The 15,216-nt window shown below is 51.6% G+C and overlaps 1 protein-coding gene and 1 pseudogene across 1 annotated transcript in view; one reads left to right on the top strand and one right to left on the bottom strand.

The window, feature by feature from the left end:
- The window catches only part of LOC131570213 (uncharacterized), a 1,483,036-nt pseudogene that overhangs the window by 1,196,396 nt on the left and 271,424 nt on the right, over positions 1-15,216 (top strand).
- LOC131570164 (serine/threonine-protein kinase PAK 3-like) overlaps positions 1-15,216 on the bottom strand; it is a 34,892-nt gene that overhangs the window by 19,500 nt on the left and 176 nt on the right. Inside the window, exons 2-3 of the mRNA XM_058822509.1 lie at positions 14,398-14,515; positions 13,173-13,272 (exon numbers count right to left, since the gene is read on the bottom strand). Coding sequence (XP_058678492.1) covers positions 13,173-13,272; positions 14,398-14,515 — 218 coding nt within the window. The remainder of the gene's footprint in view (positions 1-13,172; positions 13,273-14,397; positions 14,516-15,216) is intronic.

Here is a 15,216-nt window from a genome sequence, read left to right as displayed (position 1 = left end):
TGACCCTTGGCTGTGGTGGTTTTGACAACCGAACTTCAGTCGCACAGACAAATTAATAAATCTTTGCTAAATTTTCTTATAAGTTAGGCTCTCGATTTGATCATTTATAAAAGAAGGTACCTTATTGTTGTCTTGTTGTGTGTGAGAGTGAGTCACACACAAAATCAGCCTCAGCTTCCCAGGCGGGTGGGAAGGGGGGCAGTGGAAAGAGGAGTGTGTGACCCACAAATAAGCCATTGTTCTCCTGGGCGTGGGGGCTGTGGCATAAGGTACAGGTGACCTGCAAACGGGCCATTGTCCCCAGGGCGTGTGAGGGGGCCGTGGCTAAAGAGTGTGAGTGACACACAAATCAGCCTCACAGGTGAACGGCACCGGAGGCAGCAGAGTCAGGGCCCTCCCAGGAGGCCCGGAGATACTGAGACCCAGAGGCCACCCCAAGGTGAGGGGGGGCCACAGGGACCCGCGATTCTCTGTCAACAGGGATCCACTCTGTGTCCTGAGGGTGGGAAAGAATGTGTAGAAGTGAGTGAGAAATAAAAGTGAGAGAATGTAGATGAATGAAAGTATAGGTAATGTGGATTCTGTATTTTAAGCTTCACTGTATCTCTTTGGAGGGAGGTGTATTTTACTGAAAGTAGTGTGAGAAAAAAGTTTTTTATTTTTCTGTGTATAGTTGAAATAAAAGTGGTATTTAGGTTGTTAGTGAACGTGAAAAACAGAGGCAGAAGATGAATAAATAAGATCTTGAAAAATGAGACAGAAAAGCAGTAAGTTGGATACAGGGGAAAAAAAGGAAAAAAAATAGTCCTCTGGGAGTTATGTTAGCTAACAAAGATACAACTCCTTGCAAAAGGAGACAATACAGGGTATGCAGTAGTCGATGGGGAAAACATGCAAACTATGGAAAAAGGGAAATTAACCTTAAACTAGTAAGCTCAAACTTGTGAATTATATACTATAAAAAGAGCACTAGAATATTTAACACAAAATAAAGGAACTATATATACTGATTCAAGGTATGCCTTTAGAGTAGTACATACCTTTAAAAATTTGGAAAGGGAAAAGATGACTTATTTCAAGAAGAAAAGGACTAGTAGTACATGAGGAATTTATTTTAGAGGTTTTAGAGGCATTACAATCACCTAAAAGAGATAGTTATAGTACCTATTATGGAACTCCAAAAGGGAAGGACCCCAAAAAGAAGAGGAAATAATTTGGCAGATCACAAAGCTAAGGATGCAGCAGAAAATGGAGCTGAAAAAGTTATGTTAATATTAACTCCAAACGAGGAAAAACTGGAAATTCCAAAGTCTAGGGAAGCCAAGAAAAAAGACTTAAACAAGACAGGAAGTGAACAAGATAAATCAGGGAAATAGAAACTTCATAATGGAAGACAATTCCTTAATAAAATGTGCTTCTAAGAAAAGATTAGAAGACATGCATCAGAAAACCCACTGGGGCACTGAAGCTTTGTGCGATCATTTTTTAAGGAACTATGGGTGCATTGGGATTTTTGGATTTGCAAAGCAAGTAACTGAAAGATGCTTAATTTGCCAAAGGATAAATAAAAAGGTGATGAGAAAAACAACATTGGGAGGTCATGATTTAGCTCATCGGCCATTTCAAAGTATCCAAGCAGAAGTTTAGATTTGCTAGGCTCTGGATTTATTTGTAAAAAAACCCATTTAATCTAGAAGAAAGAGAATATGCCACATGTTACACAGGAGATTTCAGGAGAATAAAAATCTTTAAAGTATCAGAAAGCCCCGAGAAAAAAACCAAGAAAAGAAAAAGGGGAAATGAAAGGGAGGGGAACAAGAGGAAAAATCAGAGAGTGGGATCCTCTGCAGGTCTTGCCCCCTCCGTTCGCGGCCCAGGCGCCTGTCCCGGGTCCCGGCTCGCTGCCCGCCTCAGCTCCGCCTGCCCTGGTTTCCATCCCAGGTGCGGCCTCACTGCCCAGGGCAGCTCCACCTGCCCCGGCGCTGTCGCTCAATTTGTGTGCCCTGCTCCCACTGCCTGGCCCGCGGCCGCTCTGCCGCCCATGCTGGGGAAGATGGGGGTTGCTCTGTCCTGCCGCCTGCTCCGAGGTCACCGCGCCCACCGCACCCAGGGGGGGTCCCAACCATCCCATCCCCGGCTGCCCTGCCCGTGCCACCTGCGCTGGGCACCGCCGCTGCTGCCGGGCTCTCCCACCTGCCTTTGCTCTGCCGGCAGCTGCCGGATCAGCCGCCATCAGCCATGTGGGGGCTACCCACGCTCCGCCTCGGGCTCCACGGGAAGATCCCCCTCTGACGATTCCGGCAGCAGACCCTGCCCACACTCCCAACGAGCCTCGGCGGGATATCCTCCCCTGACCCCATCCTGCTCTGAGTTACGGCCCCTTGGTAACCACAGCTCCGGCTGTTCAGGGAAACTCTCTCTCTCCACAGGAAGCACCTTATCAAAACACTAGGAGCTCAGTTAAAAGGCAGACCTCTCCAAATTCTTTCCCAAAACACAGAAGAAAGGCTATAGAAGGCAAAAAAATGAAAGAGTTAGATGAAGGGATTGCTCTATTTCCGTTCAGAGAGGTTCCCATGGGAGGGATGCGCTACCCCGCCCCGCGGGAGCCACCAGCGCCCCTGCCGGCCGTGCCCGGAACTGCACCCAAGGGCAAAGCGCCGCAGCCCAAAGGCCGGGACTGGGTCCGGGCTCTGTTTGCTGTCAGTGCCGCAGCTGTTGGTGTTTGTTTGCTTTATTACACACACTAGTAAAGAACTGGTATTCCTATTCCCATATCTTTGCCTGAGAGCCCCTTCATTTCACTAGTCTAAAAATTAAGAGGGATGGGGTTTGCTTTCTCCATTCCAAGAGAGGCTTTTTCTGCCTTCCCGAGCAGACACCTCTCTTGTAAAGCAAGACAAGCACCCACAGGTCCTGAGGGGGCTGCAGGAGGGGCACAAGAAGGCCCTGCAGCACTTGGGCACAAAGGCACAGCAGGTGAATGCAAGAAGGGAGCAGCAAAAGGCCAAGCTGAAGGCAAAGGCCAGGGCACAGTTCCTACAGCCCCCGAGGGATCAACCCCAGGGCCCAAGGGGGCCCCAGCACCCAGGGCACGGCTCGGCCACAAGCACCTGGCAGAGGCATTGCCCTCCTCGGCAGGGGAGAGCCCACCCAAACAGCCCCTGGCAAGGAACCAGGGCTCCAGCTGCAGGGCACAAGGACACTGCAAGCACAGACAGCAGCACCCTCAGGACCAGCAAGTCCACCCCTTGATGGACATGGATTGGCAGGGCTGTCACAGCCCCCATCACACCAGGGACCCTCCACACTGGAGCCCTTGAGAACATTCAGGGTGGGTCTGCATCGAGAGGAGGCATTTCCTGATGGACACAGGGGCCTCTCAATCCACTCTGAATCTTACACCTAGGGGGAAAATAGTAAAGGAATGTTTTAATTTTTAAGGGAATGAGTGGGAAAGATGAGCAGGTATGATTTGTTCAACCACTATTAGAAGCTGGGAGGATAGGTGTGAAAGAAATTAATTTCTTTTTCTTCCTCCTGTGATTGTAATTAACTAGGAAGGAATTTGAGTGCTGGATTTTAATACAGTAAAAGGGCATACAGAGGCCAGTTCTGTTCTACCTTTGTGCCAAAAGTCTGACAAGGTCCATGCTGAAGTGAGCCCCAAAGTGGGGGAGCCCCAGGGAAAGAGGGAATATTAGATATGGAGCCTCTACAAATTACTTTGAAGCAACCAGGACAAGCAACACCCTGTTCCAAGAGAGGGAAGGAAGGGCTCACAGCCTGGTATTGAGTCCCTGTTAAAGGCAGGGCGTTTGGAGCCAGGGATGTCTCCCTACAACACTCCTATCCTGCTAGTCAACAAACTGGATGGATGGACAGGAATATGAAAAACACAGAATTTTCAAAGTTTAAAATGAAGATTAACTGAGGTGGCTGGCCTGGGCCTTCCAGAAAGGGAAAAACAATTTGAATTATATGTGGATGTTAAACAGGATCTTGCCAAAGGAATTCTTGTGCTAAAATGTTTAACCCAGTGGCCAGAGACTGGCCTCATTGTCTGCAAATTGTGCAGCAACAGCTTTCATGGGAGCTGAGGCCTGAAAACTGATGACAACAGGAGGAACTCCTAGATTCAATTCTGGCATCAAGGTAAAGCTTTGACAACCACAAGAGCCTCTAAATGGATGAGCAGGGATCGGTTATTACAGTATGAAACTTGTTCAATGGTGCAGGAGGATTTAGAACTAAGGACAGGGCAAGGGTTTAACCCAGCCTCCTGTTTGGACAGCCTGGAGAGGGGCTGGCAAGGAACCCAGGACTGCACTCAAGGGACAGAGCTCCAGACCCAGGCTGGGACACATTGATGATGGGACATTCCCTAGCCTGAGGGAGAAAATGTGTTTGTGGATGGCTCTGCAAGGGCAGCAGAAGGGAAAAGAGCTACAAGACAGGCTGTTATTAAGGAAGGGGAATCCAACACAGCGCAGGTCACCGCCCCATGCTCAGCTCAAACCACGGAGTTGTGGGTGCCTGTGAGAGCCTGGCACTGAAATGCCCTGAGCAGGAAGGCTTCAATATCTTCTGCTGACACCATGGCACCTAACAGGGGGGCAAAAGCAATTCTCACTGCTTCAGCAACCACTGGAGCAGATATCAAGGCACATTCTCCCACAGGAAGCTGGGCTGGCACAGAGCCTGCCCTGGCACTTTGCTGCTGCCAACACCCAGCCAGGACATCGGCTCCTGCCTAAGGAGTGCAAAGCAGCACCACTGGTGGCCAAGGGGCCCATGCCAAGTGTCCCTGAGGCCAGAAACAGCCGCCAGCACAGCTCAACATGGGGGTCCCCTCAGCCTGGCCTCAAGGGCTCTGAAGCCCCGGAGATTTGCACTTCCCGCCCGCAGCAGGAGGATGGGAGGCCGCCCCTGAGCCTGCCCTGAAGGCAACGCAGCAGCAGCCAGGGCTCCACAGCGGGCCAAGCCCCTGCGCCTGCCCACAGATCCTCGCCTGGAATCCTCTGCAATCCTGGCCACCCTCCTCTGCCATCTCCAGCCACTGGGGCCAAGCCTTGCTGCCACTGCTGCAGCTTCAGCGCTGGCTGGGCCTGCACTGCCACAGCTGCTGGGGAACACCACGGCACAATTCCACTCTGGGGCTCACTGACACCCACACTCTGGGCTGCCTGCCATTGCACTGCTGCAAAATGTACCGAGTGTGGTTCTTTTAAACCTTATTTCTCTAGTCAGGCTTGGTTTTCTTTGCCTTGGGGAAATGAATTTTAAAGCTTTTATTTAAAGGGTGTTACACTGCTCAATGGAGATGAGTTTAACACCTGAACAGACTGGGAACAGCCCATAAGACACCCACAGAGATAACGACCAGCAACAAAACATCAACATTGCCCACCAGCAGGAAAAGAAGCTTCATTCCAGGCAGCCTGCAGAGGAGCTTTAGAAATGCAAATGAACACTGCTGGGCAAAGTGTGGACAATGCACCTGGGTCTCTTGCCTGGGGCAGGAATTGGGCTGATTTCCTCTGCCCCTCACCCCAAGCTCAGCGTGCTTGTACTTATGGAATTTGCACAGCTCAAGGCAGAGCCCAGGGGGAGGATATCTGACCCTGCAACACAAACGGGTGAAGCTGCAAAGGGAAACAGCACATGAAGAATGTTGGGAAAACTTCACTGTAAATAAATGGGGGGAATCATCCCTCTGCCCACTCCAACATGTGCTGTTACTGTCTGTGTTATGTAGGGTATATTAGAGCACTGGGGGTTTTTGCTACCAAATATTCAGGGAAATCAGTTGGGAATCCAAGGATTTGATGATTTAATTAGAGAAAAGCAGTCAATTGATGCAGCCCTGGCTGGAGGGAGTGGCCAAAAATGGGGAAAAGATGAACGGCCACCAGAACAAATCCTACAACACCATGGACCAGCCCCTGGGAACTCGAACCAATTCATATCAGGAGCCACCCATTTCTCATTTCAATGGCATCATTAGATTACAAGCTGTCCTGGCAATAATAACCAACCAGACAGCTCCAGCTCTTGACCCTCCTGCTGAGCAATCCACTGAAATGAGGGACACAACACTTAACCATGGGATGGGATCAGATCATCTGTTAGCAGAAAAAGGAAGAGGTTGTGGAAAATTAAATGACTCAAACTGCTGTTGGCAAATAGATGACAAAGGAAAAGGGGAGGAAAAAAAAAAAAAACCAACGGAAAAAAATACCCAGCTCATGTACCAGTGCAAACGTGAAAAGCATGGGAATGGCACACGGTTCTCTGGCTCCCTGGCAGACCGAGGTTTAAACGAATGCTATTTCTCCTCTGCTGAGCTACAGCAATGTACACCTTTTTACCATGTTCCACACCTTGAGAGTGCAGCTCATTCAGCAGCTGAGTGAGGGGATGCAGGTGGCAGCCAGGCCTCCTGATCCAGAAACGGCAACAGAAGGACAGGGAATGAGAGCAGAGAATAATGCCAAATCCAAAGAGGACCCAGGAAGAACAAACAGTGTCAATGAGTGAGTCTCCCTGGAGATAAGGCCAGGGACTTGTAGATATGGAAGTAATGGGAGAAACCATCAGTTTTAGAAAATGTTAGAAATTGACACAGAAACCTCCTCAAAGTGCCACTGAATTCCTAAACTTCCAGAAGAACAAAGACTTAACAGAGCCGTGAATGTGGGCTGTTATAAAAATGTGGGGGTGCACATTAACGAGGACATGCAGTTGGCAGATGGGGAGATCTGAACCTTCCAAGCACCTCAGCCAGTGGGCAAAGGGAGAGGGAGATGAGGCCGGGGAAATGAGGATAAAAAGGAGGCTGCGAACTACAACAATGGCAGAGAGCGCACGGCAAATGCCCCACGGCCTCTCCCTCTGCTCAGCAATAAAGTCACTTTTACAGGACTCCTCTGCGCACAGAAACCTCCGGCCACGGCAATTTCCCCGCACAGCCCCGGGCACGGGGCAGCCCCCTCTGTCCCAGCCACAGCAACCGGGCCGAGCCAGCGCTGCTCCGCCAGCGGCTCCTGCCGAGGCAGCGGCCGCAAGGAGACCGCGGGCAGCCGCTCCCGCAGCGCCCTCACGCCAGCGGCAACATGCGCCGGACACGGCACAACGAACCCGCCCGAGCCCCCTGCTGCCCCCGAGGCCCGCAGCCGGCCCCGAGCCCCCGCACAACCCAGCGCGGCTCCCACCTGCGCTGCGGCCGCCTCCGAGCTCCGCCGCCGCCTCACCGCGCTCCGGCCGCTGCCGCCGCTCACGGCACCGCACACACGCTCCGACAATGGCGCCGCTGCCCAGCCACGGCCGCCCTCAGCCCGCCACCGGGGCCCTGCTCCGCCCCGCTCCCACCAATCAGCGCGCCACAACCACGACTGACGGCACCATCGCCCAATCCCAGCCAGGGGCGGGCTCTGCACGCGGCACAGCCCCGCCCCGCGCTCTCAGGGCCCCCCGGGCCGCGTGAGGGCAGAGCCGGAGCTGAGGAACAGCCCTGGAACGGGCCCGGGCCCGAGGGGATTGAGCTGAAAACACAAACAAACTTCTCCGCACCTCCCGCCACGGCTTTCCCGGCACTGCGGCTCCGGTGGCTACGGCTCAGCGGGAAGCCCTGGAGCCTCACTTCTCCTATCCTAATTAAGAGCATCAGTGCATCGCTTTGATTTCCCCCAAAAAGGGAAAACCGCCCCAAACCCCTGTGGATGAGTGGGGGAGGGGAGAGATTTCGGACAGAAAACCCCAAAATCTCAGAGCAGGATAATGAGAAATAAGTGAAGACCCTTAAATGCAGCTTTCCCCCACGCCTCCCTCCTTCCAGCTGCGCCTCCTACCCCGGCAGTGCCGCAGACAGGGAATGGGGTCGGGCTCAGTTCATGGCCCGGGGCTTCTCCCTCTGCTCAGGGACAGGAGTCATTCCCCTACTGCACCCTGGGCTCTCTCCCACCGGAGACTTCTCCAGGAACTTCTCCAAGCCGAGTCCATCCCATGGGGCACAGCCCCCTCCAAGTGCTGCAGCGTGGGTCACTGTGCCCCGGGGTCAGTCCTGCCAGGACAGGCTGCTCCAGCGGGGCCCTCTGGCCGCGGGGTCACAGCCTCCTCTCAGGCATCGCCGTGCCCAGCGTGGCTGCTCCGGGGGCTGCAGGGGGATCTCTGCATCCCCATGGATCTGCAGGGGGATCTCTGCAGCCCCATGGATCTGCAGGGGGATCTCTGCATCCCCAGGGATCTGCAGGGGGATCTCTGCATCCCCATGTATCTCTGCATCCAGCACCGCCGTTTTTGGAGGAACGAGGAATAGGCTGAGCTCCGCCTGAAGCTCTTCTCACATTCCCCACATCCTTCCCCGCACAGGAAGGGTTTTACCTCCTCACAGCTCCCCAGGTTACGTTTGCAGCCCCTCCTCGTGTGGGATCTCTAGGGCTTTTCCTCCCCGTTGAATTCCTGCGCTGTGGAGCCATTCCAAATGGCCTCTTCCACGAGGTTCTGTGGCAGGGATTTGTTCTCCCTGGTCTCTGTCCGCAGCTCAGTGCCTGGGGGACGAAGGACAAGGAGAGGGAGAGACAGGGAGAAGGGAAAAGGAAAAGGCAGGAGGAGAGGAAGGAACAAGGGAGAAGGAGATGGGAGAGGAACATGGATGGATGAAGGACAGAATGAGGAGAAGAAGGAGGGCAGACAAGGAGAAGATGGGATTTGCCTCCATGCCAGAGGGAAGGGGAAGGAGATCCCCCCAGTCCATCCCTGGCAGGATGGCGTTGGCAGTGAGGCTGTCCTGCAGCGATGCTGGGCTGGGAGATGGAGCAGCAGAGAGGGGAAAGGGGCAGTGATTCCTCCTGCCCTGCCTGGCTGTCCCAGCCTGGAGCGTCCTGGCACTGCCGCGGCCCTTGGAGCGTCCGGCACTCCGGAGCCCGAAGCTCACGGCTGCTTTATAAAGCTGACAAAGTCGGCAGGATGGGTCTGGGTATGATCTGCAGCAAACTGGGTTTATTGGTACAGGAACAGGGCACAGAGCTGAACTGGGCCCAGGGACAAAGACAGGGTGCAAGCTGAGGGCACAGGGGGTTTTTAGATGGGGTAGTGAGGGTGGAGCTGAGGGTCAGGGTCCAATGGATATGGGGGAAAATGGGGCAAAGGAGGAGTTAAGGGTCGAGTCAGGTAATGGGGAAACAGGGGCAGAGGAATGCAGTAAATTAGAGCCAGTGGAGGGACAGAGAGGGAGAATATTCTAGAGACTAACCAGAGGTGGGTCACAGGGGTTGAACTAGGGTAATTAGGCCAACGGGCCAATGGGGCAACATAACTTTCCATAAATCAGCATGTGTCTGCAAAGATCTATGGGAGAAGCAAGCTTCTCACCATAACCTTGAAATCTATTCTTCTTCTTGGGGACCAGTCCCCCACAGGTGGGAGATTGAGACTCCCATGGGCCTCCACACCAGTGCATCTTTCTTTTCCTTGCAGCCTCCTTCTCCTCCATCCAGACAAAGTTTAGGATTGACAAATCCTGGCTTTGGGGGAAGATCAAGGGGTGAGCACCTTGGGTTTGTGAGAAATGAGCCTCACTCTTTAGAATTTTTGAAAGTTTAATAAGGAATAATAAGGGAGAAATCAGTAATAGCGCTGGGTGCTTGGCGATGGCCAGAGGCACACCGGTTAACCACAGCAACTCTTCTTGTCTAGTTTTTCCATTGCATTGTTCAAATACATATTCATAATGATTATACATATTCAAACATTTCTTTGAACTCGTTTACATGCTCCAGGAATTCTTTAGGTTGGTTTGACCCCCAACTCGCCTTTTCAGAGCACGTGCAGGAATCGTGGATTGCTGTTTTGAGGGTTGTGTGTCACTCCCTCACAAGGGCCCCTGTTCTGTGGTTTCAGCAGGTGACAGTTATTGACAGTGGAAGGGTCAGTGGCAGGGCTCCTCATCACATCCCTTCTTAAATGTTGTCTGACCATGCAGATTGTTTTAGCTATTTCCACAAGTAATTTAAATTAAAATTAGCTATTTCACAAATATCTGTGTTATTATTGTTATTATTATTATTGTTATTATATTTTTATTATTGTTATTCTATTGTTATTATTCCGTTATTATTGTTATTTATTTACAAAAATATAATAATTACTTATTATTTCACAACTACAGCTACTTCTGCAAAAGTTAACATTCTAATGCACAACACATGGCATCCACTGTAATATTCTGCAAAAGCCAAAACTATAATGTATGTTTTTCACACTCTCCACAAACTAAATTATCATCCATAAATGATGTTCTGAGGATATGAGCTACACAGGGGCCAGGGCATTGGCCACAAAATGCTGACAAATTACACTATAGCAAAAACAGTTAAAAGTGATTAGAAACTGTACTCTATCAAAATCAGTGTGATTAAGAATAGTTTGCAGAAGTCAATACATAATAGCAAAAGCAACACTACCCAGTTATTTATAACAATCCCAGGGCAGGTTTTTCCTTTGCATGGAGCACTTGGGCCTTCCCCGGGCCCCTTCTGCCCTCGTGCAGAGCCGGTGGCATTTTCCAGCACACCCAGTTTGTAACCGAGAGCCGAGTGCAGCCCAGAGGGCTCCAAGCGCCTCCTTCCAGGCTGACTCTGCAGGGGCCGAGGCTGCTCTGGGCTCTGCCAGGGCTCTGCTGGGGCTCAGCTCTGGGCCAGGCTCTCCCCTCACATTGCTCCGGGCAGCTGAGGCACAGCGGGAGGAGGAAGGGACACGGCAAGGCAGTTGAGGGTTAAGAGAGTTTTTATTCAAAAAACTGACATAACAAACAGGCTGTCCTAACTGCCATAAACTAACTACCAGTGCTAACTACCCTAACCAACTACCAGTGCTAACTACCCTAACCAACTACCAGTGCTAACTACCATAACTAACTAGTTGTCCTGACTACTGTAACTGAAAGCTGTCCTCAAGGGCTTCATCTCCTCCGCTGCTCCCTCAGTTGCTTTGCTGCAGTGATCAGAGGGGTCAGGCTGGAGAGAGGCTTGGCTGATGATAAAAATGGGCGCTGCCCAAAGGATACAAAGGAAAGAAATGAACTGTTACTTTCCAGAGTCAAGTTCCTCAAAGGCTCTGTTGCAACAGGACAAAGGGAAATGATTTGAAACTCAGGAGAGGGAAGCAGGCTCAGATTAGATCTAAGGAAGAATTTTTTAACCAGGAGAGTGGGGAAACACTGACAGAAGGTGCCCAGAGATGTGGGAGGTGCCTCCTCCCTGGAAACATCCAAGCTCAGGTCAGGCAGGGCTCTGGGCCCCCTGTGCTGCTTGAAGATGTCCCTGCTCGCTGTGGGGCACCAGGCCCAGATGAGCTCCAAAGGAGCCTGCCAAGCCACAGCAGGCGAGGATTCTGCTTGCTCTGCGTGTGGAACGCAGCCAGACTGGAGACTGTCGGAGGGGGCACCACAAGAAAACCCCTCTCTGGCGCTGCTGCTTCCCCTGCAGCCCCTGGCCCTCAGCTGCAGCAGCTCCTGGGCAGCCCAGCGCCGCTCCTCGTCTGGCTCCAGGCTGCACTCGAGGCAGTCCCGCAGCAGAGCCGACAGGCGCCGGGGCTCCTGCAGCTGCGGGGTCCCGTTCTGCCGGATCAGAGCGCGAGCCTGCAGGGAAAGCAAACTCAGCGCTCTGCCAGCTCCCTTCACACCCACACGGGCTCACATCCACCCCGGGGCCTCAGCCCCAGCTCCAGGGGCACTTTCCTCCCTGCCACAGATGCTGCTCAGAGCTCATTTTGCTATGCCAGCCAAAAAACCCAAACCCTGGGGCTGCCACAACCACTGCAACATCCAAATGATCTCGCCTTGAGAGCCAGTTTCATTGGCTGACTCTGTCAGTAGGAACCTCCATCAGAAATAGCACATTTTGCTTCTCCAAATGGGGACACCAGCTTTACAGGCCATTTTCCAGAGTCAGTGTGGTCTGCCTGTGTTATTTCAGAGGATTCTTACATCAAGTGCATCTCTGCAGTGCCACTGACACTCAAGTAAATGCATTCCTGATGCCCCATCCCAGAAACTGCCAGGCAAGAACGAGGAGGTTTGTGTTGCTGAAAGCTCAGCAACACGGAGAAAGTGACACGGAGAAAGTAGCTTGGACTAGGAAAGAAATATGTTAGACTATGAGGATGTTAAACAATCATCTTTATGTTCTCAACATGTTTCCCTGTGAGAAGAATCAGGGGGCAGATAATCTTGCAAAATGTCTTTTAGAAGCTCCTGCAGAAATCTTGTTGTGTTTGGGGGCGGGATGTGGGGTTGATGTGGGGTTTTCTTGCAATGTAACATTAGACCTGATGCACTTGCTTCACATTTTAAGGCCATTGTCACAGCCAGATGAGCTGCAACAACATAAATCCCAAAGCAAATTGTTGCTGGAGATTGCAGAATCATCGTCTGTGTTGAGGCACGAGTCCTCTGGGAATTCCCTTCCCATGTGCAGAAACCTCCAGCTGCTGCTCCCAGTGCAGGGTCCCCCTGTGCTCACAGGCCTCTGCAGCCCCTGGAGAATTTGCCTCTTACCATGGCCGCCGCTTCCCTGAAGTAAGGAGGTTCTCCTTCCACCATCTTGATGGTCACAATGCCAAAGGCCCAGATGTCCACCTTGGAGCCATTAAGGAGATCTGGTCACAACTTCTGGGGCCATCCAGTGAGCAGTGCCCACCATGGAGCTGCGCTGGTCCTGCTCAGGGCTGAGCTGAGCGCAGAGGCCAAAATCAGCTGAGGACAGAAACAAACCCTGTCAAAAGCAGCTGCAATGAGGAAACCAAGCACCAAGATTCCTCACTCTCAGTCTGAGAGTGCAGTAGTGAAGTCATCTGGAAAAGCCCTCAGGGCTGTAGCCAAGGAAAGATGGAACTGGACCCTTCAAGAAACCCTCAGCTTTCATGCAGTGGCTTTTACTGATTCCCTTGGAGCTTTAGATTCCCACTGTTGCCCCTCTGGCAGGGCCATAGGCAGAGCAAAGGCATTGCTGGCACCCTGCTCCTCTCCTGAGCTCTCTGCAGGGGCAGCCGCTCTCAGCTGGCACCCGGGGCCGGGCAGTGCCCCCAGCAGCCCTTGTGGGGCTCTGGCCCTCCCTGGGAAGCAGCCCCACACCTGCAGCCCGGGAGCGCCGTGCCTGGCCAGGAACACCCACCCAGCCTGACAGAGCCGTCCGTGCCCAGGAGGATGTTGGAGCTCTTCAGATCCCTGTGGATCACCCGCTTGGAATGGAGGAAATCCAGGCCCTGCAGACGCTGAGAGAGAACAATGTGGTAAATAGGTGTGATTCATGCTGATAAAATTGAAACAGTAATCAATATTGATACACTAATAAATATTTGGTAATAATAAAACAGATAAAAGTTGTAATGCCAAAGAAGAAAGGGAGAGGAGGGGCTCCATCCCCCCTCGTGGCAGATGTTCAAGGATAGGAGGAAAAAGCAAGAGAGAACAGTTACTAAATCTTAACTGAGAGAAGGGAAGATCTGGTTGGGTCCCAGGAAAATGCCCGCTACAAGAGATTTATTGCTTTGATGCTAAAATGCAGTAATATGTTAGTTTTGGCTTACATTATCCTGGCTTGGTGCGCATGTGTAACCCAAAGGTGAATTAAAGGACAAAGAGGAAGAGGAGAGGTCTTCATCCAAAATGACCCCCAAAGACTTGTGCAACCACCAAACCGAGTGGTGGAGCATGCACGGTAAAGGTGGTGATGAGGGCGCTGGTAAAAATGTGATGAATTGAAAATGGGAGGAGATGGCATTGACACATGACATATAAGGGGGGAATCCACTTGGCAAGCTCGTACGTGAGGTGGCAAGGGTCCAAGAGCCCTGCACTCCATACCCTGCAGTTATCTTTTGCTTATGTGCTATTATTTGAACTGAATTATCCCTTATTTTTAATCAAATTATATTGTCGATAATATTTTCTAAACTATTCAATTAAAATTGCTGCTATCTCAAATATTGTTCGGGTTTTTTTTATGATGGGATAAAATGGCAAACATAACAACAAGAAACACGAGGGCAAAAACCAATGGCCGGAATATATCACACAAGAAAGGACAGTTCAGAATTCTGCCAGCAGCAGCTTTGCCGTGACAGGCCAGGAGTGCAGTGCACACAAGCTCCAGGCAAACGGTTCAAGGCAAAGCTGAGAACAGCAAATCAAATCCAAACCAGACAGAGAGTACCACAACAGCAGGAGAGAGAACAACAACAGAGCAGAAGTGCAGTGATGCTGGCAGGCCGTTCACTGCAGAGCTCACAAAAACAACACAGAAACAAAGCCCTGAGCATGGAGCCACTCCTGTTCTCACGCCCTGTTTGGAAGGACCGTCGTGTCCCAGCCATGGAGTGACAAGCAGGATCTCTCACCTCCCGACTGACAGCTGCCATCTCTACTTCAACCACGCGTGTCTGTCTGACAACGTCCCGCAAAGTTCCTCCATCCATGTATTGCATCACCAGCCAGAGATCTCCATCAACAAGGAAGCTGGAAGAGGAAAGCAATGGCATGGAGATGAAAGTGCAGAGCTCAATTCCCCCATGGAAAAGCCTGGAGTGGAGGTTTGTTTCCAGGTCATTTGTCAATGAGGACAGAATCAGATGGAGAGACATTGCTGCCAGGCTGCACAGCGCTGGGAATCTGCACAGTCTAAAGGAGAAGGAGACACCTGTGAGAAAGGAGAGGCCTTAGTTGGCAAGCAGGTGAAAAATGCAGTTTAGCAACAGCCCAGATCAATGTGGAACCACAACCCTTGGCCCCAGCTGGTTCAGCTTCTGGACTCATCAGTTCCACCATTCCCTGCAGAACAAGGCAACACAACTGCCAGGGTTATCCAGGGGAGGAGGCCATGCAGCACTTGGGACAAAAGCAATCAGAAAACCTTTCAGAAAGTCCCTTCAGAAACAGGCAAGGCCAGTGAAAACTGGGCAAATGAGGCATTTCTGGAAACAAGAACCTGGTCTTCCTGGCATCTGTAGCAATGGAAAAGGGCTGGGAAGAAGAAGCCAAGGGAAATAATTTCTGCTGTGGTTTATCAGCACTTCTTGGGAGACACAGCAAACGGGGAGGAACTTGAAGGAAAAACCAAAGCAAAGCAACAAAAGCACATGGAGGGAGTGAACTGCCAGGCTGTTGTTTTGGGAAGATGTGGCTGGGTCAGGCATTTTCCAAACAGGCTACAGACTCCG

This window comes from Ammospiza caudacuta, chromosome 33, assembly GCF_027887145.1.
Source record: "Ammospiza caudacuta isolate bAmmCau1 chromosome 33, bAmmCau1.pri, whole genome shotgun sequence".
In the NCBI taxonomy this organism is placed as follows: domain Eukaryota; kingdom Metazoa; phylum Chordata; class Aves; order Passeriformes; family Passerellidae; genus Ammospiza; species Ammospiza caudacuta.
Note: the sequence above shows the minus strand (reverse complement) of the source record. Positions and strands in the feature narration are given on the sequence as shown.